The sequence below is a fragment of the Podarcis raffonei genome, chromosome 13, assembly GCF_027172205.1.
Source record: "Podarcis raffonei isolate rPodRaf1 chromosome 13, rPodRaf1.pri, whole genome shotgun sequence".
Taxonomy (NCBI): domain Eukaryota; kingdom Metazoa; phylum Chordata; class Lepidosauria; order Squamata; family Lacertidae; genus Podarcis; species Podarcis raffonei.
In genome coordinates, this window is record NC_070614.1 from 19,439,955 (window position 1) to 19,466,814 (window position 26,860).

Genomic DNA, 26,860 nt, shown 5'->3' on the forward strand with positions numbered 1-26,860 from the left:
GCTTGGTTGGGATCATTCTGTGGAATCGCAACAGCCGATTGGTGCCAGAGGCTTCACTGCCACAGGTGCAATACAATACAGGCAGAACAGAATGCAGAGGGGATGTAGCAATGATCCTGCTTCGACTGCACTCAGGTGCTGGTTTGTGTCTGCTTGGGAATTCTGAGAGCAGCTCCTCTCCCAGCAGCTACTCAGAGGGGCGTTTGATGCTGCTTTTTCTGATGTGGTTACCAACACAGCTTTTGAGTGCCTGCAGGCTCTCTGTGGATCTCGACTACTAATATTTGTCGAAGAAAGGAGGAAAAAAAGGGGGGAAGGGTCATTCCACAGTAAACAGCGGAAGAGAAAAGTGCCGGAGGGCAAAACAAATGAAGCAACAGAGACAAAAGGCTGTAGGGAAGCACAACTCCAACCAAACACCGAAATTAAAACCAACATAATAAAAACACAGGAACGGTAAAAGAAGAAACTCGGTAATTTAGGAATGTTGGAGGCTGCTGGGTAGCATATCTGGTTCTTGGTTCATTTAGGTCAGTATTGGTTTCCTGGAGGAGTGGGGAATGCTTTTCAGTCTGAGGGCCGCATTCTCTTGTGGGTAACCATCCGAGGGCCACAGGCAAGCAGAAGGCGGGGCCAGAAGCAAAAGTGGGCGGAGCATTGAATGTAAATATTACAGTCTGGCTAGTTTTGCACACAACCTTCTCTAGCCTCCATTCAGAAAAACAAGAGGGATTGTTAGATCTCAAGCACATACAGTGATACCTCGGGTTAAGTACTTAATTCGTTCCGGAGGTCCGTTCTTAACCTGAAACTGTTCTTAACCTGAAGCACCACTTTAGCTAATGGGGCCTCCTGCTGCCGCCGCGCCACCGATTTCTGTTCTCATCCTGAACCAAAGTTCTTAAGCCGAGGTAATATTTCTGGGTTAGCAGAGTCTGTAACCTGAAGCGTATGTAACCCGAGGTACCACCGTATTCCGGCTGGGCAAAAACACCCAGGATGTGAAGGAAGGCCTGGGATGAGTCTCAGGGACTAGGCGGAAAGGGCTACATTTGATGCACAAAAACCCCAGTCAACACTGCCAGCACCTTCTTAGGGTTTCACAGAAGGGACATTTTCAGCCCTACTTAGAGATGGCTGGACCTCGAACCTAAGACTTTCTGTATGCAAAGCCACTGAGCCACCTCCCTATGTATTTCCCTGGGCTTCCAGCCAAGGAGGGTGGAGCGATGGGTGGAACCGACCCCCCTCCCTGTTCCATCTCCGGCGCTCCAGGAACTGCGGCGAGGGAATCCCCCAACTGAGCAGAGGATTCCTCCCGGCCTTGATGGTAGTGAGAGGGCCTCTTCTTCTGGGGCGCACCAGGCACCCCTGATACGCCACCCCACCCCGATTCCCTGTCCCGGGCGAGACAGGGCACAAGGCGCCGCAGTGCAAAAGTTATTAACCCGCCACCAAACCGCGGCGAGGCCACGTTTACTCGGGAGCAAATCCCACCGTGTCCGGGGAGACTGACTCGCGAGTAAGCGTGCTCAGGAGAAAGCAGAGCAGTCCCCCTTTCCCCCTCCCCACGGCGGAATCAGGACCCTGGGCCGGCGAGAAGCAGGCGCGCCTGCGTCTGGGGAGGGGGTCTCCCTCTCTCCGCCGCTCGGAGGCGCAACTCCCGGGGCGCACGAGAGAGGAAGGAGGCCGGAGGAGAGCAGCGCCTGGCCGGCTTTCTGTTCCCGGCGCCGAACAAAAGCGGGAGGAGGGCATGTGCGAAGGCGAGGGGGGGCGTTGTTGTCTCTCCTCCCCTCCCTCCCTCCCTCCTTCCTTCCCCACGAGTCCCATCCTCGCCGCGAAGCGCATGAGCGAGGCGCGCCCTGCCGGGGAGCAGAGCAGAGCGCAGCGCGCGCGCGCAGCCGGTGGACGCCGCCGAAGGAAGGGACCAGCCAGGGCGGCCGGCGAAGCGCGGATCGCCGCTCCTCCTGCGGGTAACGTTCCAGCGGGGATCCGGGCGGGCAGGTAGGTAGGCAGGCGGGCGAGCCAGGCGGCAGCGGCGTTGGGAGGAGCGGGGGAGAAAAGGCCGGGCTGGGCCGAGCCTGGAGAGCTGCGCGCGCGCACACCTGGCCCTCCCTCTGGACTCTCCTCCTCTCTCTCTTTCCCCCTCTCCCCCCACACCCCCTATGGGTTCTTTCACCTATCCTGCCTCCTCCCCGTCCATCCAAAGGATAGTCTGTGTCTGTCTCTTCCCCGCCCCCAGGCAATGTTTAATTTGGAAAGGTGGTTGGTTACCTGGGTGTCCCCCATAGCATCTCTGCAGTTGGAAATCATTCGCTGTTGACCTGGGGAAATCCCCTGCCCTCTCTCTTGATCTGGAGGGGTTCCTTGTGGCGGGAGAGCCGTGACGCCCTGCTCAGAGATGCTTTCTCATGATGCCCTGGCATGACGCGGTACTGTCGAGGGTGAGCCTCGCTGCCACTTTAACTGCACGTCCGAGGGGCTGGACGTTGGCCAGCCTTCGTTCAGGGGAACGTCTCGTCTGGAGGCCTCACTCCGGGAGTTACTCCGGGGAGCAGAGGGCAATGATTTCCTAGAAGCGTAGAATTGTAGAGGGTCATCTAGTCGTACCCACTTCAATGCAATAATCTTTCGCCCGATGTTGGGCTCGAACCCGCAACCTTGAGATTAAGAGGTTCATGCTGTACCATCTGAGCAGGCAGGCAGCTCTCAGGCCTGACTGTGGGATGTGTTCTGTCTGTGTGGGGGATTGGTTGCGCTTACTCACCCACGAGGGAAAGGCCCTCTGCACGTGCTCAGGTGTTCTTGTGATTTCTCACATCCTAGGGGAGAGATTGGTGAGTCAGAGAGCAAAATGAGATGCGGTTTTCCTTGCTATTCCCTGCCCCTGTGCTCCTTTCACACACATATGTGCTGATGGGCTGGTGCAGGTTTTGGGGACCTGTGGCCCTCCAGATGTTGCTGAACTATAACTCCCATCTTCCCTGGCTATTGACTTTGCTTGCTGGGACTGTTGGGAGTTGTAGTTCAGCAGCATCAGAGGCGGGTAGAGATTCCCCATACTATTAATACAGTGGTACCTCGGGTCACAGACACTTCAGGTTACAGGCGCTTCAGGTTACAGACTCCACTAACCCAGAAATAGTACCTCAGGTTATGAACTTTGCTTCAGGATGAGAACAGAAATTGTGCGGCGGCAGCGGGAGGCCCATTAGCTAAAGTGGTACCTCAGGTTAAGAACAGTTTCAGGTTAAGAATGGACCTCCAGAACGAATTAAGTTCTTAATCCGAGGTACCACTGTATACCGCTTCAAACTGATGCACCCAAAGTGGTTTAACAATCAATGCCTCTTTCCAGGGAACTCTGGAAACTGTAGCTCTGTGAGGGTAATAGGAGTCTCCTAAGAACTCTCTGCACCTTCAACAAACTACAGCTCCCAGAATTTTTTGTGGGGAGCCATGGCTGTTTAAAGCGGTATCAAAATGCCTTAAATCTATGGTGTAAATGCAGTCCTAGACTAACATCCTGTTCCTCACTGTGGCCAACCAGTTGCCTCTGGGATGCTGACAAGTGGGACCTGAGCACCACCACAGCCCTCTTGCCAAGAGAGTGGCTGCTGCTGTGGATTGGCCGTGTGACCTGCCATTCTGATGCCCTGACCTATGAGATTCACCCAGGAGGCAGGAGAGGCTTTAGAATGTGCTGAGGGACAGAGACTGGCCCAAAGCAAAACCCACGATTCTGAGTCCATCAAAGAGAAGCTGCCTGTGGAAAGCACAGTGTGGGCCGAGGGCCAAGCCTTAAGCCATAGGACAAACGCTTAAGGCCAGCCAAATGCTTGTGATGGCAGAAGCTGGTTGTGCAGACTTCTAAGTAAACTTGGGAGCTGATAATGTTTGTTCGGTTTGATGGCATATTACCCCCACAAATGGATTTCTTGCTACATGCAGGGACTCTGGGTTGTCAGCACTGAGGACTGAAAACGGTGGTATATGTTTTGCTTTTTACAGTGGTACCTCGGGTTACATATGCTTCAGGTTACAGACTCCGCTAACCCAGAAATAGTACCTCGGGTTAAGAACTTTGCTTCAGGATGAGAACAGAAATTGTGCTCCAGCGGCGCGGCAGCAGCAAGAAACCCCATTAGCTAAAGTGGTGCTTCAGGTTAAGAACAGTTGCAGGTTAAGAACGGACCTCCGGACCGAATTAAGTACTTAACCTGAGGTACCACTGTAATTGGATCTTTTAAAAAATAAAATAAAATGACAGTTTTTTTTAATTAGTTTCCATAGTACTGTGTGTATTTAGCTGGCCTGTTTTAAATGTTTTGGAACTGCCCTGGGATATCTGTTGATGAAGGGCAATTTTTAAAGTGCAATACAATAAAATAACTGCATTAGAAACCACTTCTTGCTAGACTAAGGCTGCACAAACACTATACAGTGGTACCTTGGTTCTCGAACTTAATCCGTTCCGGAAGTCTGTTCGACTCCCAAACCATTCGACAACCAAGGCGTGGCTTCCGATTGGCTGCAGGAGCTTCCTGCACTCAAGCAGAAGCCGTGTCAGATGTTCGGCTTCCGAAAAACATTTGAAAACCGGAACACTTACTTCCAGGTTTTCGGCGTTGGGAGCTGATTTGTTCATTAGCTAAGCTGTTTGAGAACCAAGGTACCACTGTACCTTCAAAGTGTTGTTCAAGGGTGTGTGTGTGTGTGTGTGTGTGTGTGCAATGCTTTTTTCTAAAAAATGTTTAGGGGTACTCTCATTTTGACTGAAGAAAATCACCATTTTATAGTTCAAATTGGGAAAAATAAATACAGTCAACGGACAAAAGTACAAAGATTCACAAAATGTTTAGAGGTATGCGTACCCCTTTGTACCCCCAGAAAAAAAAGCGCTGTATATATGAATGAAAGGAGAATTCCTGGGTGCCAAGATCCAGGTTTGGGACAAGTACTCTTGGGTGAAAGAACCCCAGTAGATATTTAAAATCACAGAATATGCAGCAACATGTGGAAATATAGGCTGTTAAATTATTTATATATGTCCTTGTGAGTTCCACAATTTCCCTCTTCCCCCAGCTCAGGAAAAGACCACATGTTTGGTAGGCTAAAAAATTAAAAATACTTACAACCTCTTCAAAGGTCAGGTTCATGTGCTTTTCCATACATCAGCCAGAAAAGTTGCATAGGCAGTAAAACTTGGCTTAGTTGCAAAGTGGTCAACTTCCTAAACTGTTGGTAAAGAAACTCAAGAATGGCTTGTGAGAACCATCTGGTCTGAGCCTGGAGCAACCAACTTAGACCTCTTCACACATTGAACTTGATTACCTAGTCCCTGCTTAGGACTAGCCCTGCATGGTCTTAACCCTTTCATGCCTAGAATCATAGACTGCAATTCAGTCCCTCATCCAATTTGAAACCATACCACTCCCCCCCAAAGAATTCTGGGTATTGCAGTTTGCTACGAGTTGTTGGGAATTGTGATTGTGAGGGACAAACTACAGTGCCCAGAATTCATTGAGGGAAAGAAAGGTTGCAATGTGTACCCAGCCTGTGTGCCAGTGGCGGTCCAAGGTGGAGAAGCGTCTGTCTTCTGCACCTTTTCAGAGAAGAAAAGGTTCTGACTTTTGATTGTGTTGAGCCAGGAATTAAAAGAAGGTCCCCTAGGGTGGAAGGTGCCTGATGCAAGGATGGTCCCACAGTGGAGAATCCAAGCCCCAAATCTCAAAGGGCTGCCCTGTGTTGTGCTTTGCTTGTCAACATCCTTGCAAAGTTCAGCTAGAGACGTCTTGCACAGTGCGCCTGTTTGCCGCTGCAGTGTGGATGGCAGAACATTTCGTACTTGTATGTGGGAAGATATTAGGACCAGAGCAGATGGGCAAAAGGTCTAGGCAGTCTTTCCCAACTTGGTCCTGGAATCATAGAACTGTAGTGTTGGAAGGAAACCCAAGGGGCATCTAGTCCTGCCCCGTGCAATGCAGAAATCTCAGCTAAAGCACCCCTGCTGGTTGCCTCCAGCGTTTTTGGATTCCAACTTTCATCAGCCCTAGTCACCATGGCCAATGACAGGGGACTGTGAGGTTTGCGGTCCAAAACACTTAGAGGGTACCAGGTTAGGGAAGTCTGGGCTAGTGGTTAGTGGGCTTGGGGTATAGCCATACTGGCCTTAATGCGATGGATCACATCACTTCCTACCTACCTTCCTCTGCCTGAAGGTAGGAAGACAAAAAAGTGCTGAGCTGCCTGAGACGTGCGGCTCTATATACAATCTCTACTCAGAAGAAAGTCCCACTGAGTTGAATGGAGCTTCCTCTCAGGCAAGCAGGTTTAAGACTGAACGTGAAAACTCCCATTGAAAGATCAGCTGCTAGATAATAAGTGCTGCTGAATCCAGCTGGACTTGGCCAAACAATATTTAGGATTGTGGGGACCTATTTCTGAGCAAAGCTGCATAGTACAGCCATACATTGGAAGCTGAATGCAATGCCTTGGCTCCCGAATTAATCGGCTACTGAACGATCAAAACCTGGGTGTGTGTTTTCTGTTTTTCAATCGATTTTTGGCAGCTGAATGTCCGGCGTGGCTTTCATGGCTTCCGATTGGCTGCAGGATGATGCGCTTTGGTTTTTGAATGGTTCCGGGAGTTGGACGAACTCCTGGAATGCATTCTGTTCGAAAACCAAGATACCACTGTAGTAGTAGTAGTAGTAATAATTTATTTATACCCTGCCCATCCGGCTGGGTTTCCCCAGCCACTCTGGGCGGCTCCCAACCGAATATTAAAACACAATACAGCATCAAACATTAATATAAAATAATAATAATAATAATAATAATAATAATAATTTTGTACCCTGCCCATCCGGCTGGGTTTCCCCAGCCACTCTGGGAGGCTCCCAACTGAATATTAAAAACACAATACAGCATCAAACATTAATATAAAATAATAATAATAATAATAATAATAATAATAATAATAATAATATTATACCCTGCCCATCCGGCGGGGTTTCCCCAGCCACTCTGGGCGGCTCCCAACAGAATATTAAAAACATGATAAAACATCAAACATTAAAATTTTCCCTAAACAGGGCTGCCATCCGATGTCTTCTAAAAGTCAGATAGCTGGATAGTCAGAGCATAGAATTACTCTGATTAGGCTTGATCTGCTAAACAGGTCAGAAGAGGCCGAAAGATATGTGGACTGTCTCTGGATCAAGTGACTTTATGTTCTTTAAGTTCTCAAAGCTTTTAACCTAGCTCAAGGCTGTCACCGAATGTTCAACTGAGAATCAGCCAGCCAGCCCATCATTTGAAAAATAAGACTTTAGAGCTGTCTTGCCCCCAAATGGCAACTAGACCTTCCTTTACGGCAACTACAACCTTGGTTTAGGGAGCCATTTGGCGCCTAGCTTATACTGTGGTACCTTGGGTTAAGTACTTAATTTGTTCCGGAGGTCCGTTCTCAACCTGAAACTGTTCTTCACCTGAAGCACCACTTTAGCTAATGGGGCCTCCTGCTGCTGCCATGCTGCCGGAGCACGATTTCTGTTCTCATCCTGAAGCAAAGTTCTTAACCTGAAGCACTATTTCTGGGTTAGCGCAGTCTGTAACCTGAAGCGTATGTAACCCGAGATACCACTGCATACTGTACCTAAATTTCTAACATTGCAGTACCCTTCTGTAGTTTCCAGCAACTGGGAGTCAGAGACATATGCCTAGTATCCATTGCTTATTTATCAATCTGTCCCAGTACAGTTGTACTTTGGAAGTCAAACAGCTTAGTTCCCGAACGTTTTGGCTCCTGAACGCCTCAAACTTGGAACTGACTGTTCTGGTTTGCGGAATATTTTTGGAAGCTGAACGTCCGACGGGGCTTCCGTGGCTTCTGATTGGCTTCCTGCAGCCAATCAGAAGCCGCACTTTGGTTTCCGAATGTTTTGGAAGTCGAACGGACTTCTGGAATGGATTCCGTTCGACCACCATGTTTACAACTATATTGTCTGCTTTGACCAGCTGTGCCTCTCAGAGGCTTCAGGAAGAGAAGCCTCTTTGGCTGTCACCCTGCTATCTGCTCTCTTAAGAGGCAAGGCGCCCGCGCTGGAAGTGGCGATGCTCTTCATGCGCATCACGTGCGCAGCCGTTGAGCCGAGGTCTCTCCCCGGCAGTCCTTGCTGCTTGTGAACATATGTAAGCGTCATCTAACATGGGCCTGATGCCGCGGGGCTGCCTGACATCCGTAACAAAGCGAGGAAATGGAAGTGGACAGGATTATGTAACAGCGGCAGGCTCAAGGCCTTTTAAAATTAGGACTTTCCATCATGGCAGGGGAGGATGAGGCGAGGAAATTCCTGGGTGAATGGCTACGTTTGCCACAAGATTCAGAGCTTAGGGAGCTGGCTTATGCTGGCAGCTCCCACCACTAGCTCAGGTAAATGGTAGCGGTTCTCCCAAGGTTAGGGGAGTTTTGCGGTCTTATCTGGAGAATGAACCTGGGAGCTTCAGTTTGCTAAGCAGATAAAGGTAAAGGGACCCCTCACCATTAGGTCCAGTCACAGACGACTCTGGGGTTGCGGCTCTCATCTCGCTTTATTGGCCGAGGGAGCCGGCGTACAGCTTCCGGGTCATGTGGCCAGCATGACTAAGCCGCTTCTGGCGAACCTGAGCAGCGCAGGGAAACGCCGTTTACCTTCCCGTCGGAGCGGTACCTATTTATCTACTTGCACTTTGACGTGCTTTCGAACTGCTAGGTTGGCAGGAGCTGGGACCGAGCAACGGGAGCTCACCCCGTTGTGGGGATTCGAACCGCCGACCTTCTGATCGGCAAACCCTAGGCTCTGTGGTTTAACCCACAGTGCCACCCGCGTCCCTTGCTAAGCAGGTACTCTCCCTCAAAGCCGTGGTCTGTCATTACCTTGGTGCTTAACAATTTGCTCTTCCTGAGCACTGTGTGTTAGAAATCTTACATATTACGGCAGGCTTTGTTGATCTGTCATCTCTTGAGTTTTCCTTAGCGGTTGGTGAAGCTGCTCATGAGAACTCAGGCTTCTGATGTGGGGTGGCGATGCTGTTAGGAAGACATTCCCAGGTGACGAACCATTTCCTGGTTTGGTCAAAACAAAGTTTTGGCTGGTAGTGGGGGTGAAGACAGCTGGAAATAATGTGTATACCAAATTAAGCCTCCTAGAGCAAAATATACACCAGGAAGCTTAGTTTGGTCAAAATTGAGCATACAGTTCCAGAGTTAATGCTAAATACGTTACTTCTGGTAAATGAACCACTGTCACTGTGAAATTTTTTGTCTCGGGCCTCTTAGACTCGTCTATTCATGCACTATATGAGGGGCGCATTGGTCGCCTGATGTGAATTTTCTCCTGGCTCTCCTACTCTCTATGGCGTCCATCTGTCTTGAGAGACAATGAAAGAGTGCGCTTTCGGGGTGAAGTCAAATTGTTGGAGAGTTACAGTTACGGTGCCTGCTGTGGCTGTAGAGACCAATATGGGAGAGTCATGTTTTGTTGCAGCTGGGGCAGATGAAGGCGTCTGGTTGTACTGCTGCAGATGTCCCATGGCGTTTCTTCTCTCTGTGATCCTCCCAGCGGTCATTCCTCCTCTGGTCGCTGTTGTGGATATGTGACCTGACTGTCTGTCTACAAGCGCAAGGGATTCCCACAATGTTAATGTTGCCAATGTTAATGTTGTAGCACAGAATTGTTCTGCCAGTGGGCCTGGTGCCAGCTCCAGCCTTCTTCAGTTCTGCCTTCTTCCGTTCAGCCTTCTTCCGATCCTGCCTTCTTCCGTTCTGTGAACATGACAAAGCCAGCGTAGACGTCGCTGGGGCAGGAGTGCAAACATGCTGGGAACGATGGCTTGGGGAGAGCACATCTTTGCTTGAGACTCTGTCCTGCCATGTGATGCCTCAAAATTTCCTGACACATCATGTGAGTGAGGCATTGAGGCATTTCTCCTAGCAGGTGTAAATTGCCCACGACTCACTTCTGTAAAGCAGTGTGCTCAACATGCAAGCTTGGTAGACCTTGCCGATTGGAAGGTCGGGGGTTCAAATCCCTGTGGTGGACTGAGCTCCTGTTTCTCTTTCCCAGCTCCTGCCAACCTAGCAGTTCGAAAGTACACCAGTGTAAGTAGATAAATAGGTACCGCTTTGGTGGGAAGGTAAACGGCGTTTCCATGCGCTCTGATTTCTGTCGCGGTGTTCCATTGCGCCAGAAGCGGTTTAGTCCTGCTGGCCACATGACCCAGAAAGCTGTCTGTGGACAAACGCTGGCTTCCTCGGCCTTGAAAGCAAGATGAGCACCGCAACCCCATAGTCGCCTTTGACTGGACTTAACCGTCCAGGGGTCCTTTAGCTTTTTTTTTACCTTTTACTGAAGCTTTTTTTTTGCTGAAAGCTACTGCTCTAGAAAATGGTTCATGGATGAACCTTGCTGCAGGATGAATTTGTTGGGCTATACGTGGAATCTCCTGTCTGCAGCTATTTTACCTTTTTTAAAAAAAGAAGAAGAGGAAGAAGAAGACGAAGAGAAGAATTGTGTAACCCAAAGGGAGTGCACAGCCTAGAAACAATTTTTTTGAAATGAGAGAGAAAGGCTCAGTAAGCAGGAAGGTGGGGGGGCGGCGTTGAGCTTTGCTGGGATTTATTAGGTTTTCCCTCCAGTAAAAATGAAAAGACTGCAGAAAAGTTTTTGCTGGTGTGCTGCAGACTAGAGAGCTAAGGCACAAAGTCGAGTGGGAAATGACGTTAAGGGTGCAGTCCTGCGCATATTTACTTGGCACTCAGTAGGCACGCACAGGCTTGCGTTATAAGGCTGCAGCCCCAAGCATCAGTTCCTTCTCCTTTGTGGCTGTACCCTCCTTGAGTCCACGTCTTTAGGTTTCTGGTCTCTCGGAATGTGTTGGTTGGGCTGTGAGGCCAGCCTGACTGACTGTTCCCCGAGCAATTGTCTCTTTCCAAATACAGTCAGACCTCGGCTCCCGAACGCCGAAAACCCGGAAGTAAGTGTTCTGGTTTTTGAAGGTTTTTCGGAAGCCAAACGTCCGACATGGCTTCCGCTTGAGTGCAGGAAACTCCTCAGCCAATCGGAAGCTGTGGCTCAGTTGTTGAATGCAGTGGTACCTCTGGTTACATACACTTCAGGTTACAGACTCCGCTAACCCAGAAATAGTACCTCGGGTTAAGAACGTTGGTTCAGGATGAGAACAGAAATTGGGCTGCAGCGGCTCGGCGGCAGCAGGAGGCCCCTTTAGCTAAAGTGGTGCTTCAGGTTAAGTACAGTTTCAGGTTAAGAATGGATCTCCGGAACGAATTAAGTACTTAGCCCGAGGTACCACTGTACTAATAATAATAACGACCTTTCCAGCCTTTCCTGGTAAAATATACAAAAGCAATTCGTATCTGTTTGTTTCTGTGACTCTAGACATTCTGGGCCCATAACTCCTGAGGGTGAGTCCGTCATTCGGGCTGAAAATTCACCATCCACTCTAGGTAGCTGAGTGAGGAATAAGCCATGCCTGTCCTGTCAGAAGATTCAGGTAAGGAACCTTCTGCTGTTTTAGTACATTCTCAAACTGTTTTAATAGGGTGCTATATTAGAGCCATGTTTGATTGAAAACCTGGCTCAGAGCACTGTAAAGGCTTAACAGATTAACAGTAACATACCATTAATATATTTGTAATATTTTTATATATTTATTGCTTTTGTGCCTCTCCATTCCTCAAGGAGCTCAAGGTGGTGTACATAGTTCTTCCCCTGCATTTTATCCTCACAACAACCCTGTGAGGGAGGTTAGGCTGAGAGGCAAGAACTGGCCCAAGTTCACCCAGCTAGCTTTATGGTTGAGTGGGGATTTGAACCCTTAACCTCCCAGGTCCTAACCATCACACAACACTGGTTCTTTTTTGCTGTGCTCTAGTAGAAATCCCTACGGTGGTTTACAGGCAGCTATGAGTGAATCTGGCAATTTCTTTTCTTTTCTATTTTTTATCATACAATACAATCTCTACGGAGAAAAGAACATAGCATTGAGTTTATAGCATCATTTTACATGGTCTTAAAACATTGTTTTAACATATAGTTTCTCCACAGACAGGTTTGTGAGGCTGGTGGAAGAGCTGTCCATTTCAATTTCAATTTCAGTCTGTCAATTTCAGTTTTTCACAGTTTCTCATTTTTTCCAATCGGTTCCCCACATTTTTACCTCAGGTTTTACATCGGGGTGGTGGTGTCAGGTATATTGCCATTGTTGTTGTTGTTATTTTGACAATTCATATGCTGCTTAATTGCAGTCTTCTCAGAAACACAATAACGATGAAAATAAGACTGAGCTAAAACTATAAAGCCAGGATTCAGTGGCTGGTAGAATAGAAAACGACAACAACCAAAGGAGTTCTGTAAGGGCAACACTGAGATTCGCATCATAAATTTCTACCACATCCTGTGCACATTTAAAGCATATGTCTTCCCCCAAAGAATCCTGGGAACTGTAGTAAGTTAAGGGTGCTAGGAGTTGTAGCTCTATGAGGAGGGAACTACAGTTCCCAGGATTCTTTGGGAGTCTTGTGCTTTAGGTGTACGGCATTGATCTGCCCTTAGGAGTGCAGAGTGGCTGGGGAAACCCAGCCAAATGGGTGGGGTATAAATGAACAAATTATTATTATTATTGACAGATCCATCCTCTGGATCCATCAGCAAGTGAGGGCTGGCTGTGTTTTGTGGGGCAGAGCCCCATTTACTCTAATAGACCAGGGTCCCCTGCTCCCCACCCCAACCCTGGTTTCTCATTTTCTGCTTTCCCTGTGGCAGAAGCTGCCACGAGGACTTAGCCTACAGCTCTGGCTGTGCTTTTCAAAACCACTGGATAACCGGTACCCCCAGTGATATCCTTCTGCGTTTCTCTGACAGGTTTGCATGAGACCCTCGCCCTCCTGACGTCACAGCTGAGACCCGACTCCAACCACAAGGAGGAAATGGTGTTCCTGAGAGACATCTTCAGCGAAAGGAGTCTCAGCTATTTAATGAAGGTAAATACTCTGAGCTGCCCGGTTCCCAGTTGGCCTTTCATTCAGCCAAGGGAGCTGCTTTTCGAACCCCTGAACTCAAAAAGCTGGACATTGCAATATAACCAAGAGAGTGGTTATTGGTTGCCCTCCCAGCAGTGCCAAGGAAATAAATAACTATCTGACTTTTAGAAGACATCTGAAGGCAGCCCTGTATAGGGAAGTTTTTAATGTTTGATACTGTGTTGTGTTCTCATTTGTTGGATGCCGCCCAGTCTGATGCACAGATTACGCACGCAGTACATTTCCGAGCACAATTCAAAGTGCTGGTGTTGACCTTTAAAGCCCTAAACGGCCTCGGTCCAGTATACCTGAAGGAGCGCCTCCACCCCCATCGTTCTGCCCGGACACTGACGTCCAGCGCCGAGGGCCTTCTGGCGGTTCCCTCATTGCGAGAAGCAAAGCTACAGGGAACCAGGCAGAGGGCCTTCTCGGTAGTGGCGCCCACACTGTGGAACGCCCTCCCATTAGATGTCAAAGCGATAAATAACTACCTGACATTCAGAAGATATCTTAAGGCAGCCCTGTTCAGGGAAGTTTTTAATCTGTGATATTTTAGTGTATTTTTTGTTTCTATGGAAGCCGCCCAGAGTGGCTGGGGAAACCCAGCCAGATGGGCGGGGTACAAATAAATAATAATAATAATAATAATAATTATTATTATTATTATTATTATTATTATTATTATTATTATTATTATTATTTTCTGAGCATTTCCAAGAGCTTTCCATGCTCAGTCCCAGGCATTAGTGGACTTCCTAGCCTGGCCAGGCCTTCTTAGCTGCTGAGGCGAGACTACATCAGCCGCTACCCGGCCATTCTTGTGGCTCCTCTGCCCTGACATAGCTCTGGCTTATGCTTTCTCCACATATATGTCCCCACATAGGCCTGCCCTACATAGCAGGGAGACACTCCACTAAACATTCAGAGGAAAACTCTCTCAGAACTTCACAGCCAATCAAAGCACATGCTGCCTTACTAGAGATCACGCCGCTCTGCCTGGTTGCTAAGCAACCCCGCCTGCTGTCCCCACCCTCTTTGCCGGAAACTACAACTAATCCAGAATGCGGCAGCTAGACTGGTGACTGGGAGCGGCCGCCGAGACCATATAACACCGGTCTTGAAAGACCTACATTGGCTCCCAGTATGTTTCTGAGCACAATTCAAAGTGCTGGTGCTGACATTTAAAGCCCTAAATGGCCTTGGTCCAGTATATCTGAAGGAGCGTCTCCACCCCCATCATTCAGCCCCGACACTGAGGTCCAGCTCTGAGGGACTTCTGGCGGTTCCCACACTGCGAGAAGCCAAGTTACAGGGAACCAGACAGAGGACCTTCTTGGTAGTGGCTCCCGCCCTGTGGAACACCCTCCCACCAGATGTCAAAGAGAACAGCAACTACCAGACATTTAGAAGACATCTGAAGGCCGCCCTGTTTAGGGAAGCTTTTAATGTTTGATGGACTACTGTATTTTAATATTTTGTTGGAAGCAGCCCATAGTGGCTAGGGAAACCCAGTCAGATGTGCGGGGTATAAATAATGTTTTTTTAAAAAATATTATTATTATTATTAGCCAGCCTACCTTAATGCTAATAGAATTAACCCTTAAGTTACATACTGAATCATCCCTGCTATTGCTCTTCCAACACTCCTCCAGGTTTTTCCGCCATCTGAGATGTGGCAGGTGGCTACAGGGAAGAAGGCCTTTCCGCTTTGGATCTCCCAGTTCTCCCAGTTCCACCAGGTTTCTTCTATGGCCACTATATCTATATTTTCTCTAAGACCAAGTGCTTCCGCTTGCCTGTTTTGGCTCAGAGGCTTGTGGCTTTAGCATATCAACAGGTATCAATATGGTACCTCAGTCGGTAGAGCACGAGAATCAGGGTTGTGGGTTCAAGCCCCACATTGGGCAAAAGATTCCTGCATTGCAGGGGGTTAGACTAGATGACCCTTGTGGTCCCTTTCACCTCTACGATTCTGTGAGAAAAGTGCCTGTCTCCAAATGTCTTTGGCGTTTGTGTTTTGGCCTACAGTGCTTTGCACATCTGCCCCTGCCCCATTTAAATGACCACCGCTTGAACATTATATTTTGTATGTGTTTGTGTCTGCCTTCTGTTTCAGATTCACGAAAAGTTGTGCCATTATGAAAGGCAGAGCCCGGTCCCAGTTCTGCACAGCGCCTCGGCTCTAGCTGAAGACGTAAGTGTCTAGTTGAAAATGCAAGCGTTGCCTCCTTCTGAGCATGTGTGTTCAGGGCTGGCGTCGGAGTTTGGCGCCACTGCGCACCTGCCAAGGCCCCACCCCACTTACCGAACCCTGAAGGCTTTTGTGGTAGCCAGAAACTCTGTCAGGGCAGAGGAGCCACAAGAATGGCTGGGTCGTGGCTGATAAAGTCTCGCTTCAAACCCAGATGGCATAAGTTATCCCCCCACCCCACATGAAAAGTCTATAAGGGGTTTGCGAGGCCTCGCCGTTGTTTGCAAGAAGTGGCGGCGGCCTGCAAGTCCTCTTGGCGGTAGTGGGAGGCAGTGGCAGAAGCTGTGGCAACCGGCCTCAGTGAGGCCTTGCAGGCCACCTCTGCACCTGCCACTGTCTCTTGCCGCCACCACAAGGCCTCGCAGGCTGCCGCTACTGCCACTGCCTCTGACTGCCGTGGTGAGGATTCACAGGCTGCTGCTGCTTCTAATCCCCCCCCCCCCGCCATTGTTGATTCTGCCTCTGCAGATTGTTCTGAATACCACCATTTGGTAGCCAAGCCCCAAACCAAAAGTCCTGCTGGGATGCATTTTGACTTGCCTGCTGCTGAAAATAACCACGAGGTGATTGATAGTATCATTTATCCATTTTAGACAAGTAGTAGCAGTTGCCAGGACATTGTCCTGTTTGCCTCTGCGTAGTTCCTTCCTTATTTCAATTTTTTTGACGTATCAATATGTCGTAATGTTTAGCTGGTGATATATCACAATACAGTGGTACCTTGAGTTAAATACTTAATTTGTTCAGGAGGTACGCTTTTTTCTTTCTATAGTCTTATATCCAGGAGTAACTGAATCTCATGGATTATAGTTGTTCTACCCAGCTTCTAATATGCCCTCTTATGCTGCATATGTTGGGATGGATTTGGAAGGTAGGATAGGATATATTACTTATTTGTTATCTTTCCTCTTAGCATCTAGTTTAGCAGAGTCATAAATATACAGTCGTACCTTGGTTGACAAACGCCTTGGCTCCCAAACGCCGCAAACCCGGAAGTGAGTTTTCCGGTTTGCGAATGTTCTTTGGAACCTGAACGTCTGACGTGGCTTCTGCAGCTTCCAATTGGCTGCAGGAGCTTCCTGCAGCCAATCAGAAGCCGTGACTTGGTTGACGAACATTTTGGAAGTCGAACGGACTTTCAGAACAGATTTTGTTCGATTTCTGAGGTACGACTGTACCATGCAGCATCAATATGGAAAGCCGGGGCGAAGCTGTGTAGCTTTCTGTAATTATCCAGGGTGCTGTTTGGCAGATGGGATCGTTCCCTATATCCCTCCAAATGAAATAACAACACAGAAGTCTGCAATGTAAAAATATAAAAATATTGTTTACTTACATAAAGTTGCAGACAGAAAATAGCAGTGAAATAAGTCAGGTAGAATATCTTTTTGCATTACAAAATAAAATAAATGGTTTAGACCAGGGTTTCCCAAACTTGGGTCTTCAACTGTTTTTGGACTACAATTCCCATCACCGCTGACCCATGGTCCTGCTAGCTATGCATGGTGGGAATTGTAGTCCAAAAACTTGGAGACCCAAGTTTAGGAAACCCTGGTTTAGACCAAAGATGGAGCCTATACGTCTGCATGATGAGAAAGGAAGTGTTCCTAAGGTGGGAGAAAGTGATAAGGATTAGCTTCCTATTGTTACCCTTCCCGCCTGGGCAAGCAGAGGATATGACCTCACAGAGTGCCCTTTCTAGGAATTTTCAAGCAACTCCCCGTGTCCTAACCCTTTGCTCACCTAGCAAAGATGGGATTTTATATTTTGACTGGAGCATCATTTCCCCACAGCACACACACAGTCTCCACCCCCATCATTCAGCCCAGACACTGAGGTCCAGCTCTGAGGGCCTTCTGGCGGTTCCCTCACTGCAAGAAGTGTGGTTGTAGGGAACCAGGCAGAGGACCTTCTCGGTAGTGGCGCCTGCCCTGTGGAACGCCCTCCCACCAGACGTCAAGGAAATAAACAACCACCTGACTTTTAGAGGATATCTGAAGGCAGCCCTGTTTAGGGAAGTTTTTAATGTCTGATGTTTTATCACTTTTTATTATTATTGTCATTAATTCTGTTGGGAGCTGCCCAGAGTGGCTGGGGAAACCCAGCCAGATGGGTGGGGTATAAATAAATTATTATTATTATTATTATTATTATTATTATTATTATTATTATTACACACCATACATTTCCTTCTTCCCCTGTGTAATCCCGGGAACAAACTACAGCTCCTAGTATTATTTGGTGGGTGTGTGGGTGTGTATGTTGTGAATATTTGGTGTGTACACAACCTTAGTCTCTGTTCTCATTTAGTACCACACATGGGCCAGGTAAACACATCACGCTAAACCAAACAATTGCTTAGTGGGACAATGCAAGCGTGCAAATTCCCAGAGGGGCCTTTGCAGCCACTTTGCTCCTTGTGGTCTGATTCAGCAGGCTGCATATGTTTTTGTCTACAGGCAGGGCTAAAAAAAAAAGACTCATGCCTAAAACTGGAAAGGCATGGACAGTCAGGGGAGATGAGGGATAGCTAATCCTTTGCCCTCCAGAGGTTCCTGAACTATACCTCCCATAACCCCTGACCATTGGCTGTGCTGGGTAGGTGTAATGGGAGTTGGAGTCCCACAAAATCTGGAGAATTGCAGGTTCTCCATCCCTAGAGTATATGAGTTATTGAGGTCGATGGAACATCGGAGCTTTCTGTGCTCCTGGATTACTTCCCAGCCTTGTGTACCTTTGCAGGGAGTTTTATGTATGCCGCAGAGGTGGGTGTTGACATGTGCTTGCACTGAGATTAGCAAAACATTGACCTGAAAATGCAAGGGAAAACTAAGACGCTGCCTTGTGCATGGATGATCTCTCTCTTTCTTTCTCTTTAAGGTTATAGAGGAATTGCAGACTACGCCAATGAATAATGACGAAAAAGAGCTGCTGCAGTTGCTTTCCACTCCTCATCTCAGGGTAAAAAACGGTTCTGTAGCTTAAGAAAGGGGTGGTGTTGCAGGGGGAGCAACTGTGCTCTTGGCCATTTCCTTGTCAATTCTAGTCATTTGCCGCTGCTTAATTTACGTGTAATAAGCTAACGTTATAAGGAGATCATTTCCTGTTAGGTGTTTGCTGAGATATTGCTGTGGGCGGCTGCTCAGGGTGAATGTGTAACGTCACATCCGCACCCTACATTTAAAGCATCCTTGTGCCCCCCCCCCAATATTGGGAACTGAAGTCTGTTAAGGCTGCTGAGAGTCTTTAGGACACAGAGCTACAGTTCACAGCATTTGTAACTCGATGGGAAGCCACAATTGTCAAAGAGAGTGTTTTGAACGTAGGGTGTGGGTGTGACCTCAGCAGTAGAAATATGACCAAAGAGAGCCTCTCTGAGATCATTTTCATACCATCCATTTGCAGCACTATGATACCACTTTAAACAGTCACAGCTTCCCTCAAAGGATTCTGGGAACTGTAGTTCGTTAAGGGTACTGAGTTATTAGGTGACTCCTTTTACCCTCTCAGCCCTGTTTAGGGAAGTTTTTAATGTTTGATATTTTACTGTGTTTTTAATATTCTGCCCAGAGTGACTGGGGAAACCCAGCCACATGGGCAGGGTAACAATAATAATAAGACTTTATATAAAGTATCATCATCATCATCATCATCATCATCATCATCATCTCAGAACCACACTTCCCAGAGCTCCCTGTGAAGGATGACTGTCAAACCATTCTTGAGAATTGTAGCTCTGTGAGATTAGTGGGTTTTTTTTTTCCCCGCAACATGTCACGGTGCGTGAGTTCGCACATCATTCTGATTTATCAGTTGTTCTGCAGTGCTTCCCCATTTTACCACGTGGTTGTTATCCAGAGGAGCGATCTTGTGCTATAGCACAACACAAGTTGTGCACTCACACACACCCTGACTCCCCGCAGCAGTTTTGCTATGAAATGCTGCAGGATTTTAGCAGCGAAGCTACAGGACAGATTGGAAAGAAAGCCGTCTCCCTGCTCGGAGGCTGTTTCAGGTGCAAACAGTATGGACCCGCACATAACTTCCCCTAACACCATGAGCACAAATCATCACAAATGCACAATGAAGAGGATATTGGGAAAGAGCTCTCAGACTAGTCCCCAAAAGCATTTGGGAAGATGGTCATTTTACTGCCTGCTTCTTGCTTCCACTGCTGCATATACAGTGCTACCTCGGGTTACATACGCTTCAGGTTACAGACTCTACTAACCCAGAAATAGTACCTTGGGTTAAGAACTTTGCTTCAGAATGAGAACAGAAATCGTGCTCCAGCGGTGCGGTGGCAGCGTGAGGCCCCATTAGCTAAAGTGGTGCTTCAGGTTAAGAACAGTTTCAGGTTAAGAACAGACCTCCGGAACGAATTAAGTACTTAACCCAAGGTACCACTGTACAGTTGATTTACTCATAGTTTTAATACCATTTTGCTTGTCCTGTTTGTTTCTGTTTTTGGTTTGCTTTTAATGCTTGATTGTTTATTGCCAGTGCTACAATGTATGCAATGACACGTTTTACTGTTTGGTCTGTTACCTACCTTGGGTGTTTTCTGTGATAGAAACGTGTTGAAAAATTTATCCTTAATTCTGGATGTGCTTCTGTGCGGTGGAGAGAGTGGCTGCAGCTGCTCAGAGAACATGGAAGGGCGCTCTGCACATGTTCAGAGGATGTGCCCTGTGCATAATTACCATGTGGCGTTTGTGGCACTGAGAAACTGCCAGGCCTTGGTTTAGTCCCGTGCTGCTGAGCCGCACTTTCTCATCCCACCCTGATGTTTAACCAAACCTGCCCACCCACTGCAACCTGCTGCTCCTTGCCCCACGGCACCGAATGCATAATATCAATGGCCGCTTCCTGCTTGTCGGCACGAGATCTTTATTCTCCCACTGCAGGAGGAAGGTCTTTTGCTCTCCTTGCCCTTTAGGTATTAAAAACAGCTCTATAACGAGCAGGGTTTTTAGAGCAGGGTTTTAATCACGTTCGCCGGGGTGCCATAAGGTATGAAGAAAAATCGTTTTCAAATGATTTCCAGTTGCAGCAGTCTGTAATGGATTTAGCAATGAGAGAGGCAGTGCAGAGAAATAAGATTGCTTTTATGCACTGGTTTCCCCCTCCACACCCCCCCCGTCCCCATAAAATCACCTGTAAAAGAAATAGAAATCTGGATAGATTATACCCAGTAAAACCAACAAGGTCTTCTCCAGTTGGTGAGGAGTGGGAGGGATGGTGTGTGGGTGTGTCTAAAGTGTGGGGATCCTTTGGCCCTACAACTCCCATCAGCCCTAGCACGCAGGCCAGTGGTCAAGGATGATGGGAGTTGTAGCTCTGCCATATCCAGAAGGCCAAAGGATCTCTGCATCTGCAATATCCTACTGCATCAATTCTCCTTGTATCTTGCATTTGGGTGGAGAGAGCTGGGACTTATGTCGCTAAGATGGCGCCAACGCTGTATAAGAGGGTGGTCATGTAGCAGGCTAGGGGGGAACCTTGACTTCTGGGAACTACAGTGGTACCTTGGGCTACAGACGCTTCAGGTTACAGACGCTTCAGGTTACAGACTGCTAACCCAGAAATAGTACCTTGGGTTAAGAACTTTGCTTCAGGATGAGAACAGAAAACGCACGGCAGCAGCAGGAGGCCCCATTAGCTAAAGTGGTGCTTCAGGTTAAGAACAGTTTCAGGTTAAGAACAGACCTCCAGAACAAATTAAGTTCTTAACCCGAGGTACCACTGTATAGGTTGCTATGGCTGCTAGGATTTATGAGGAGCGGGTGGCGGTTTGAATCCCTGCAACGGGGTGAGCTCCTGTTGCCCTGTCCCAGCTCCTGCCAACCTAGCAGTTCAAAAGCATGCCAGTGCAAGTAGATAAATAGGTACTGCTATGACAGGGAGGAAAACAGCGTTAGGTAAATGACATTTCCATGCGCTCTGGTTTCCATCATGGTGTCCTGTTGCGCCAGAAGCAGTTTAGCCACATGACCCGGAAAGCTGTCTGTGGACAAACGCTGGCTCCCTCGGCCTGAAAACAAGATGAGTGACACAACTCCATAGTAACCGTCCAGGGGTCCTTTACCTTTACCTTTTACCTTTATTAGGACACCACTATTCCCCTCACACAGCTACAATTCCAAGAGTTCCCTCAGAAGGGCCGCTGGTTAAACCACCTTGAAAAACGGTAGCTCCGGGAGAGGAATAGGGGTCTCCTAGCAACCCTCATCACCCGTGACAAGCTATACTTCCCAGAATTCTTTGGGGGGAAGCCATGACTGCTTTACAGCGGTGAGAGACTACTTGAAATTTATAGTGCAGATGGGGTTTCAGTTTTCAGATTCAGTTTCTTAGGCCATGTACGCACTATATATTTAATGAATATTGCTTGCCCTTGCAAAGAAACCTGGGAACTGTAGTTTAAGGGTGGTGGGAACTGTAACTCTATGAGGGATAAACTCCAGTTCTTTGGGGATGTGTGCTTTACGTGTACTTTAAATGTATGGTGTGTAAGCAGCCTTATTGCCTTCTAATACCACCATTCAGGGTTCCTAATAACTCTGTGTATTGCTGCCGCCTAGTTGGTTGTTCCCTCCTTCCCCATCATCGGTATGCATTTAGTTGTTCGGAAGCCAACTTATCCCTTGAAGTGTGGAAAAATACTTCTTCCATAAGTCTCTGCTGCAGCTTTATGGCTGGCTGCCAGTTCAGATCCATTGTATGAAATATTTAATGATACCAGGCAAGCGCAGAAATTATGTTCTCTTTAGATTTATCTCCGATCTAATAAAACATGCGGGAAAAGCTGGGGGAAGATAATTTAAAGGGGAAATGAAGAGAGAAAGCCAAGGAAGCAGGGTGTTCTTTTTCACACTCGCTCGCACGCATGGATCTTATGCGCCAGGAAGATTATCTCTCCAAGGGTGCTGTGCAAAAGCAATTGCTCATATACCACCAACAGTATACTGTTGCGGATGCTTACAGGGGTGGGGGCGCAGTAGTGAGACTGAACTAAAGATGGCCTGGGGTTCAGCAATCCCAATTTGGAAACAGGTGTCATTGTGTGGGTGTGCTGCACTAACAGACCCTCCAAGTGTGCCTATTTTCAAGGGACGGTCCCAGATTTACAGAAGCCATCCCGTTTTCTGAGTTAAAGGTAAAGGGACCCCTGACAATTAGGTCCAGTCGTGGCCGACTCTGGGGTTGTGGCGCTCATCTCGCTTTATTGGCCGAGGGAGCCGGGGTACAGCTTCTGGGTCATGTGGCCAGCATGACTAAGCCGCTTCTGGTGAACCAGAGCAGTGCACGGAAATGGCGTTTACCTTCCCGCCGGAGTGGTACCTACTTGCACTTTGACGTGCTTTTGAAATGCTAGGTTGGCAGGAGCAGGGACAGAGCAACAGGAGCTCACCCCGTCGTGGGGATTCAAACCACCAACCTTCTGATCGGCAAGTCCTAGGCGCTGTGGTTTAACCCACAGCGCCACCCACGTCCCTTCTCTATTTTCATTGGAGAAATGTTGGAAGGTATGGAGTTGTGCGACCCCCTGAGCCAAGGAGATAAAATAACAATACAATGGTACCTTGGAAGCCTAATAGAATCCGTTCTGGAAGTCCGTTCGACTTCCAAAACATTCGACTTCCAAGGTGCGGCTTCCGATTGGCTGCAGGAGCTTCCAGAACGTTCAACTGCTAAGGCGTTCGTCAACCAAGGTACCACTGAACAGCCTTTAGAAGACATCTGAAGGCAGCCCTGTATAGGGAAGTTTTAAATGTTTTGAATTTTATTATGTTTTTATATATGTTGGAAGCCACCCAGAGTGGCTGGGGCAACCAAGTCTGATGGACATTGTACACATAATAAAATTACAGTGGTACCTCAGGTTACAGACGCTTTAGGTTACAGACCAGTAGTCCCATCATCCCTGACCACTGGTCCTGTTAGCTAGGGATGATGGGAGTTGTAGTCCCAAAACATCTGGAGGGCCGAGTTTGCCTATGCCTGATTTACTGTATTTATTTCCTCTGATTTGAACTATTAAATGGTGGTTTTCTTAAGTAAAAATGAGAGTAACCCTAAACATTTTTTTTTAAGGAAAAAAAGCACTGAGGACAGGCATGAACTGATGAACTTGCAAAGCTGAATACTGAGTAGATGGGGCAGGGGAGGAAGCAGACTCCTGTCTCTGAACTATGGCTTGGTGTGGATTCTTAGCTTTTTTTTTTTAAGCACAATCTATGGTTTTACATTATGTCTGAACTGGGTCTGTGGGTAGCTTTCTGCTACTCCTGTTATTGATAAGGGCTCAGGATTGAGAGTGGCTTGCTCTTCAAACGTTACATTTCTTAGGTGTGTATATATTGCAGGTTTCCTCATTGGGAAGCTGATACTGGCTGTATTTGATTTCTGGGCCCAGTTCAAAGTGCTAATATTAAACTTCAAAGCCCCAGCAGTGTATAGCAGGATACCCCAGGGTGCAGATTCTCCTTTAGCTCAGGTACCCCAGACTTCAAAGGCTGGTGAGAACAAGGAACAGGGACTTTCCAGTTGTGTCTCCCCCTCTACGACCTACACTACTGAGGATGCCCCACTAGGGCGGCGCTCTTGCTCATAGTTATTAGAAAGCTGGCAACAATATTCCTTTCCCTTTGATTATATCTGACCAGTGAGGGAGCTTTTTCAAAGTCATGTACTAATGGTATCAAATTCCACATAGGTATTTTTGTATCTGTTACAAAAAGATATGCAGATTGATGTTTGCAGAAGATGATCTGCTGTAAAAGCTGTTTGTTGACATGTATTCTGAACGTGAACAGTAAAACAAAGGTATTAGACTAACATCTTGAACTTAAATGTGCGAAAACAGAATTGAAAACGGGTGATCGACAGTGTTAGTCATACTCCATAGTAGATCCATTAAAATCAATGGACTTAAGTAATTTGCCCATTTATTTTAGTGGGTCTACTCTGAGTAGGACTTCATTTGCGGTCACTGTTACGCTCCTAGAATGAATGTATTGAAACAGTTTGCTTAGAACTAATTGTTAATATCCTTACAGCAGAAAAAAATGTTCTGCAGCTGCATTTTGGAGGTTATCTTCTGTAGCTCCAATTTCCAATTAGTTTTAAACTTCTGAAGATTTTTAAACAACAGTTTGTCAAAAATTGGACTCCCTTTCTGGAATGATAAGTGACACAATAAGGCCCGACCTCATGTATTCTCTCCCCCCACAAATGTCTTTTAAAGATTGCTCTCTATTTTCCCTTTCTTACATAGAAACGATTTATCTTTCAGGCTTTGCAAATAAAGAAGATTAAAAAGGAATCCAGGCTGGGATGATTGGCTGACAAGCTCGTTTGAATTGTTTTGACTTTGGTGCTGCTGCTTGGGTGTTTGAGATAGTTTGGGAATGTGCTGCTGGTATTTTTGTGGCTGAGTGATGTGGCTGACCTGTTCCAAATTGTGTCACTGGTCCTGTTAGCTAGGGATGATGGGAGTTGTAGTCCCAAAACATCTGGAGGGCGGAGTTTGCCTATGCTTGCCTTAGTTGATTGACGTGTCCTGCTTGGAAATCTGCAAGAACCCCTTCCTGTCTCCTTACGCCCTGCTGCTTCTTTCTTCTCTCTTCCCATTCCCTTGGAACCCCAAGGCCATGCTTGCTGTCCACGACACGGTTGCCCAGAAGAATTTTGACCCTGTCCTCCCTCCTTTGCCGGACAACATTGATGAAGATTTCGACGAGGAGTCTGTGAAAATAGTTCGCCTGGTGAAGAATAAAGAGCCTTTGGTGCGTATGTATTCTCACGGCCTGTGCCACAGGCAGCGAAAGGGCTTGCAAGAACAGGAGAAAAACCTTGCTGAATTGAACACGCCAGCATCTAGCTTCCCACAGTGGCCAATCAGATGTTTCCAGGAAGCCCCATTAGCAGGGCATGGATAGTGCTTAAAGGGAGGTTCCATTTCACTCTCATGGCTAAGATATGAGTTGGGCCTCTGCACAATCTCATTTTAAAGCCTTTGCCATGGGCTGGCATTGCCACATTGAGCGCATTTAGCTAGGACAGGAAAATCCTTATAATTCTTTTGGGAATTATAGGGATAAGGTAAAGGTAAAGGGACCCCTGACCATTAGGTCCAGGCGTGACCAACTCTGGGGTTGCGGTGCTCATCTCGCTTTACTGGCCGAGGGAGCTGGCATACAGCTTCCGGGTCATGTGGCCAGCATGACTAAGCCGCTTCTGGCGAACCAGAGCAGCGCATGGAAACACCATTTACCTTCCCGCCAGAGCGGTACCTATTTATCTACTTGCACTTTGACGTGCTTTCGAACTGCTAGGTTGGCAGGATCAGGGACCGAGCAACGGGAGCTCACCCCGTCGCGGGGATTCAAACCGCCGGCCTTCTGATCGGCAAGTCCTAGGCTCTGTGGTTTAACCCACAGCGCCACCCGCTTCCCCCATATTATAGGGATAGAGCTACCTAAATTGTACAGTTGTACCTTGGAAGTCGAACGGAATCCGTTCCGGAAGTCCGTTTGACTTCCAGAACCTTCGGAAACCAAAGCGCTGCTTCTGATTGGCTGCAGGAAGCTCCCCGTCAGATGTTCGGCTTCCCAAAATGGTTCGCAAACTGGAACAGTCACTTCCAGGTTTGTGTTGTTTGGGAGCCAAAACGTTTGAGAGCTAAGCTGTTCGAAAACCAAGGTATGACTGCAGAGAAATTTATTTATGTATGCAGCTATAGCAGCAAGAATGTTACTTGCCCCAAAATGGATAGAAGCAGAAGTCCCAGCAAAGAAAGAATGGATACAAAAACTTATGGAATATGCAGAAATGGCAAAACTTACCAGAAGAATAAGAAATCAAGACAACAAACTTTTTATAAAGGAATGGAAGTGGTTAATTGAATATATACAGATAAAAACACTGACAGGATTATTGTAATAACCTGCAGCTACGTAAGAGTATACGTTTAAAGAAGATAAATAAATGAGTAAGTTAAGTTAATTTGGATATGCAGAAGATATTAAAAATAAATGTAAGGAACCGCAGAAAGAGGGGGAAAGAAGTTTTAACATGTCAAAATGATTGTAAAATCAGTGAAATGTTTATATATGAAAAGTATAAATATTTTTTTTTTAAAAAAAGGACAGGTAAGTGGAAATTTCAGAGGCCAGTAGTGTAGTGGTCCTAAGTCAAAGGCCCATTATGATTTTGCAGCAGGGTCTCTGCAGAGCCACCTGTGTCCAGTATCCTAGAACCATCTAACCAGCATAAAATGGGGAGATTTTTGCCCCTGTATGCTCCAAAGCCAGGCATTAAGGAACACTGAGAGTATCCAGCAGCACTGCTCTTGTGGGCCAGCCAAAAGCTGTGCGTCAACGGTTGACAGCTGGGATAGCTCAGTTGGTCGAGCATGAGACTCTGAATCTCAAGGTCGTGGGTTCGAGTCCCACATTGGGCAAAATATTCCTGCATTGCGGGGGTTGGGCTAGATGACCCCGTGGTCCCTTCCAGTTCTG

General features: G+C 47.3%; 1 protein-coding gene and 1 non-coding gene across 9 annotated transcripts in view; both read left to right on the forward strand.

Moving 5' to 3' along the window:
- Positions 1–1,272: 1,272 nt before the first annotated feature.
- The window catches only part of MPP3 (MAGUK p55 scaffold protein 3), an 80,827-nt gene continuing 55,239 nt past the window's right edge, over positions 1,273–26,860 (forward strand). For 5 of the 8 annotated variants that reach the window (XR_008327238.1, XR_008327239.1, XR_008327240.1 and 2 more), the window contains exons 1-6: positions 1,667–1,973; positions 11,442–11,556; positions 12,927–13,045; positions 15,201–15,278; positions 18,216–18,296; positions 24,989–25,126. Coding sequence is in view for 5 of the 8 variants with exons in the window: in XM_053361151.1 (XP_053217126.1) it covers positions 11,532–11,556; positions 12,927–13,045; positions 15,201–15,278; positions 18,216–18,296; positions 24,989–25,126 (441 nt within the window). In the remaining 3 variants the exon portion in view is untranslated. Of the gene's footprint in view, positions 1,331–1,665; positions 2,005–11,441; positions 11,557–12,926; positions 13,046–15,200; positions 15,279–18,215; positions 18,297–24,988; positions 25,127–26,860 lie in introns of those variants that run through there. The other 3 variants (XM_053361153.1, XM_053361155.1, XM_053361152.1) reach the window with 3 other exon arrangements.
- On the forward strand, positions 26,730–26,802 carry TRNAQ-CUG (transfer RNA glutamine (anticodon CUG)). The gene has a single exon. It is a non-coding gene; the product is annotated as a tRNA-Gln (tRNA).